This window comes from Drosophila biarmipes, chromosome 3R (assembly GCF_025231255.1).
Source record: "Drosophila biarmipes strain raj3 chromosome 3R, RU_DBia_V1.1, whole genome shotgun sequence".
In the NCBI taxonomy this organism is placed as follows: Eukaryota; Metazoa; Arthropoda; class Insecta; order Diptera; family Drosophilidae; genus Drosophila; species Drosophila biarmipes.
In genome coordinates this window covers 29,965,409-29,971,408 of record NC_066616.1, presented here as the reverse complement: position 1 = coordinate 29,971,408, position 6,000 = coordinate 29,965,409, and the positions used below count along the sequence as shown (strand labels likewise).

At 43.5% G+C, this 6,000-nt stretch overlaps 1 protein-coding gene across 1 annotated transcript; it reads right to left on the bottom strand.

The window, feature by feature from the left end:
* Window positions 1–893: 893 nt before the first annotated feature.
* Window positions 894–1,447, bottom strand: LOC108025173 (uncharacterized). Its single transcript, XM_017095451.2, has 3 exons — window positions 1,372–1,447; window positions 1,165–1,320; window positions 894–1,102 (listed from the first exon to the last, which is right to left on the bottom strand). The coding sequence occupies exons 1-3, from the start codon at window positions 1,397–1,399 to the stop codon at window positions 984–986; spliced, it is 303 nt and encodes a 100-aa protein (XP_016950940.1). The 5' UTR covers window positions 1,400–1,447; the 3' UTR covers window positions 894–983.
* Between the last annotated feature and the right edge of the window lie 4,553 nt (window positions 1,448–6,000).

Below are 6,000 nucleotides of genomic sequence, written 5' to 3'. Positions count from 1 at the left end.
CAAGATATTAACGACTTAATTTACTGCAGCCCGTGTGCCGCGGCAAGTGTCTGCGTGGCCATAAAGTGCAGGCACGCAACACAAATATAAATGGTTGAATAAATATGTGAATGTGCATAAGTGGCGTGGGCCATGAGATAATGGGGCACCCTTCGGATTCCCGCATGCAGGATCATTATAATAACCTCTCGAGTGGCTAAATTATAATTATAGTTGTTTAGCCAAAGCAAAGGCACATATTACTTGGAAATGTCACAGGGGAAAATTAGGTATCGTGTGAGATTTGTTATTATAAGATGTATATCTGGTAATTCATGTAATATGAGACTATTATTTTTAAGTATAAGTATTTGTTTAGTATTTAAATAAATCTATCATTTTGTATTTAAATACCACGTGTGCTTTGAAAGCATTCCCATTTTTCACTTTCACTCTAACATAATTGTATTTTAGTACCAGGTATGCCCGCCCAATCGATTGTAGCGCACTTAACTTTGCGTCTCTTGTGTGAAATTAAAACGCTTAACGGGCGTGCAAATTTCCCCGTTCTGGCATCCCTTTTGCTCCGCTTCTGTGTACGATAACCGCCAATTTTTCAATAAACTGCAATAAATGTTTATCCATTTATATGCTTGATGCAATTCTTCTTTATGTTGCTACTGTTGCTGTTTGTTTGTAAAAGCAAAGGTTGCAAAAAACACAAAAAAAGTACCATTCATATTAATGGCCGTTCTGCACTGCTGGGTAACCACGAACTCTCAGCCTCCCATCGCCCACAAAGGAACTGCCAGTCCTTTTGAAGTTAAATTGCCTGATATAAGTAAAATATGGCATTCGCTGGCCAACTATTAAGGCTGTTAAGAGCGGCTTAAGTGGATTGGGGGTTAAGAAAATTGTTTTTTAATATTATTCGGCGGCATTTACCAGCCATCATTACTGATTCTTTAATGTATACTCTTCTTAAAATATTTATAGCTTATTAATCAAGCAAACATTTCCACGGAGCTGTCTACTTTATTGAGTTGCTCTAACAAACGGTAGGCCTTGCACTTTGCCACATTGGGTCTAAAGCAATGGCCGTAGAAGGGGGTCTCTGTGAATCCTATAAAAATAAGATAAAGGATCATTATCATTTCAGCCAAGAGGACTCTTCCCTGTACTTACTGTACACATCAGGCATTTTGCAGTTCAGCATTTCCATTTCGCAGGAGCTTTTGAAGATGGTGTAGCACCGATTGTTATAGCCACAGACCGCGCGATCGATCCAGGCCGAGCACAAGGTGCAGTTCCCCTCGCCCTGGACTGCACCCAAATACGATACTAAAAGCTGGGTTTAGGCGGGTTCTGCTTGGATGTACTCCACCAACTTACCCAAGAGTAGCCACCAGAAAACCTCCATGGCCGAGTGTTCGAGGGAAATGATCTGCCACACTCACACACCGAGCACCATGAGTTGTGGAAATGATTTGGGTGTGGCGAATGGATTTCAGGGAATTTGCATAATCACCGCATGACTCAAGCCGTGGCAAAGGCCTTTTACTTTATTACAAATGAAATTAGAAGGAAATTATAATTGCAGTTGGGCCTGGGGCAGCCTGGATGTTGCATGTGTTGTGCTGCCGGCAAGGAAATGAAAACGCCCCCTCATGTGAGGCAAAAAGCCAACGACCTGGGCAGGGCAAATGCAGAAAAAAGGGGAGAAAAAAATAAACACACGCCCGAGTCAGAGGAGGTCCTGCCGCAGAGCAGCTATAAAAAGGACGCCCTGCCACTGTGTGTACCAGAGACTCCATTGGTGTCAGCCAGCAGCTCACAAAGTCAGAGGACGCATGTGTGTGTGTGCTGGGAGGACGCTCCCAGCTTTTAAGTATAATTTTCCAGATACACAGGCCGAGTCCTGGAGTCCCAGAGTCCTGGCGTCCTGGCGTCCTGGCGTCCCCTAGTCCCGTAGTCCAGGTGGCAAGTGCTAGACAAAAACGATGTGCACGCCCCCCACAAAAGCAGACACACACCGAAGGACACGCCGAAGGACCTGCTGGCTAAACGGGTAGGTGGAGAAAATTTAATATGATTATGTTGAAGTAAATTGCTTGAAACAAATGTTGCATGGGCATCCGCCCACCGATCCCCACCTGTGCCACCTGTGAGTGTGTATATCCCACAGATAGACAGTTTCCAGACCTTTAAAAAGCAATTAAGGACAATACGATTTGGCCCTCAAAGGCTTCGAGCTGTCAACGAGTCAAAAACCGACGGGTGGCAAGTGCTCCGCTTATTGTGTGGCCAATAAAACTTCTTTTGGGCCCATGATAAACTTGAATATAAATAATTTATAGGTAAATGGCTTAGACCAAAACTTGGTTGTGCCTTTTGAAATTTTAATAGAGTTGTTCGTTGTTTTTCGGGGGCCTTACTTTTCCTGGGAATCTGGGTGATAAGTGGCAGCCGGCACAGCGTGTGCTATTGCACTAGCCAATATTCACAGGCATTCAATAGTCACAAATTCCAGCCAGCATGCCGGCTGGCCACGCCTCCTGGGGGGCGGGCCTGCATGCCGCACATGTGGAATTTACGGCAGCGGTTATTGCTACACAAAAATGCACATAAGCTTGCACTTCCACACGGGCTTCTTTCTACACTTTTTCTATTTTACTCTACATGGGTGAGATGTGCACTGGAAAAAATAATATGAATGGGGTCATCGCGGTGTTTTTTATGAAGTATTTAAGTGGGGAACTTGTTTGCATATGCCCAAGCAAACATTACATGGACAGTAGCCTTCTCTATATACAAAATTTTAAAGAAAGTAGGAACTATTTAAAAATCGTTTTCTTAATTTAGATGTGTTGACTACCTATACCAAATTATTTCAAATAATATTCTCTAGAGTAAATAATTTCAATATGTGATATATCTTAGAATGATTGTATATCATGTTAACATTTTATGTTGCACTATCTTGTTGTGATTTTCTTATCAAAACTTTTTTGTTGATCAACTTAGGAACATTGATTTGATATTCATTAATAACCCAGCCCTTTGGTTCGGTGTATGATACACCCCTACCAACTCTAATGAGTGCTTCATGTACCCAACTGACGAAGAGTGACGTAGGTGTTGGCTCGAAAAAGAATGAAAACAAATTAAGCGAGCGAGAAACGCATCGTTAGACTCATTATTTCCGCCTCATTTGCGTGTGGCCAAACAGTGATATGCAATTATTGGTCATCGGAGGTAAAACCGGTGGTGCAGAGCTACTAATTACCAAATGATGCGCACACGGATCCATAGAAATAGCGGTGGCAGCATACCATACTACAACAACGTTGTCAGTGCCGGCGATGTGTGGCATGCCACCGCTGCCAAATCAATTGGCATGCCTGGAAGCCAGTCGTCGACAGCCCTCAGCCCAGGATAAATAAATTGCACATTGCATTTTAATGCAATTCAATTAAAATATAAAATATTTTTCAATTGGATCACTGAAGCGGTTAGCCGTCGCCCGGCTTCAGAGCCACGTAATTAAATTAATCAACGATGCTTTCACTCATTGCCACCGATGAGGCTGCCAACTGCAAGCTGTCTTTCTGCTGCCAACAAATGAAACAATTCGGTAATATATTTCTCATGAATTATTTATTCAAAATGTGACTACTGCAACTTCGGCTCGAATTTCCAGGGCAATGACAGGTGGCACGAATACATATATAATTGTATTAAAATGGGAACTTGTGTGTGTGCTAATATTTAGTTGATGAGTTCTTTGAAATTCGGAAATGTTTTAGGCCAGTGCACATAAATGCAAACATAATTCATAACGAGGGCATTATATGCTTGGGCACCACAGTACATTATCTATGGTAAAAATTTAATTCCAAAACTAACTAACATTTGGCATGCACCCACTCTTGGGACCACATTTCTTAATATTTTCTAAAAGTATAAATGGGAATTTTTTCAGATTACCAATACTTATGTACATGCCAAAAGTAGTTGCAATATGACCATTCATTAAAAAGTTATAAGTAAATTAAGATTGCAATCCTGGAAACTGACTATTTGATGCATGCATATCTCCATCTCTCTCACACACCCATTTTTGTCATTTTTTCTTGTTTACAATTATTAGTTAATTTGCTTACACTTTAGTAAGCTTACTTTCTTCAATGTAAATCCACCCAACCGCATAATAAATTTAATAACTCGGAAATACTAAACAGGTGGGAATTTTCTGCGTGGGATTACCCCAAAATGAGTGAAAACTTCCCCTTCTGTTGAAACCTCATTGGCTTTGACTAATTCGATTGACTCTTCCTTTTCCCCAACCAATTGGTTTTATTTTTTAGAATTCATTTGATTTTTTACCGGTCAACCGCAGCGGCAATTGAATGTACAAAACCGAAAGCCAAATAGAAATATCTGATGCTGTCTGCGGCTTTGCCTAATCGAAATTAGCTTTGGCCTCAAATAGGCGGTGGCAATTAGCAATTTCCGCGGACTTTCCAGGGGTGTGGGAGGTGATGTGTGGGTGGCTTAGGACGACAGCTGGACTGATGATGTCACATTCAATTGAGAGCAAAGCCAGACATCCATTAAGCCACTGTCACGTTGGGAGCCCTTTTTTTCGGGCCGGGACAAGAGCTGCACAAAAGCGAAACAAAATAATTTAAAGCCTCGACAGAACACAGAGAGCCAACTCACACAGGACGGCAAAAAACAATTATCTTCGCACTAAAGCCAGTTACAGGCTGTGGCAGTGGCAAATGATTGACACAAGGCTGACAGGCATTGCAGCTCCTGACATGGACAGGATCAGGGGGGCAGCTCGGGAGCTGGACGCCGGGATGGCCTCCCTTGATGTTTTGTAATCTGCTTAAATGTAAAGTTAACAATTTCGCCCATTTGGCCAGGGCAAAACAAAATCCAAAACACTCACACTGGCGAATGGAAAACTTTTTGACGAATGAATGCATGCAGGGGGTTAAAATGCATTCGAATGCGGGGGGTCGAGAGTGCTGGGCATTTTAGGCCAGCAGTAGTGCCACTTTGGCCAGACCCCGGGCTTTCAGGTCAATGGTTTGGGCCAAGAGCCCCGCACAAAGAGCCACTTGAGAGCTATCTAGCTTCCGTATGGGGCGTATGAGTAATGTCTGCTTGGCGCGACGGAATATGTGGCAAGTGGCATGTGGCATTTGGCATCATCCGAAGAGACGACACCCAAGACGTTGCGGGCTGTTAATTTGATTTCTTGTCAAAGCAAACGGCAGGTGGCAGCCTCCTCTTTTGACTTTCTCCGGTTTGCCGTTGACGTGACAATTTCACACGCAACGCACACTCGCAGTCGCGTTTGCCCCACATAAATAAACAATGGCTGACAGCCGACACGAGGGCACGTCCTTTTGGCCCTGTCGCATCGAGGCATTAAATGGTTAACTCATCTCGTTTAGAGGCATTAAGGCATTCAGCAAAGATGGTCTCGGCACAGGGCACTTTGAAGGCTCCCCTCGGAAAGTGCTGCTCCTCAAGTGCACTGGTTAATTTGCAAACTGCCGTATTAAATACATAATTAAGTAGCTTGGCCATTGCATTTGCATACAGCAAGCCACCGAAAAAACCCCGCAATCCGCTGGCCAATGGCAGCTTAAGTCTTTCGCTTACAAAACCGCGCTGCGCTTCATGAATTTCAAACGGAATGACAGGCGGCGTGCTATGTGTAGTACGAGACCACAGCTTCATAAAAATGGCCAAAGCGCATTAAAATCGTGAGCGCATAAAAAGAATATTTTAAGCTAACAAAAATGGCCGCCAGAGTGGGCGGGCTGAGAGACTTTGGCGAAAAGAATGGGCGCTTAAGCTAAAACGCTTCGCAAAATGGCCGGCGGAAGAGCGAATGATAAGCGCTGTTTTTTATGGAGCCCGGCGGAGCGAGCGATGCATGCATAAAGCTACAAAATGGTGACACATTTCAATTGGCGGGCTCCGAGGGGGGAGACCAAGTCG

Coding starts and splice junctions, on each gene's coding strand:
- LOC108025173 (XM_017095451.2), bottom strand. CDS start 1,399: ATGGAGGTTTTCTGGTGGCTACTCTTGG. Junction 1,321..1,371: donor TTTCTGGTGGCTACTCTTGG/GTAAGTTGGTGG, acceptor CCCAGCTTTTAG/TATCGTATTTGGGTGCAGTC. Junction 1,103..1,164: donor CAAAATGCCTGATGTGTACA/GTAAGTACAGGG, acceptor TTATTTTTATAG/GATTCACAGAGACCCCCTTC.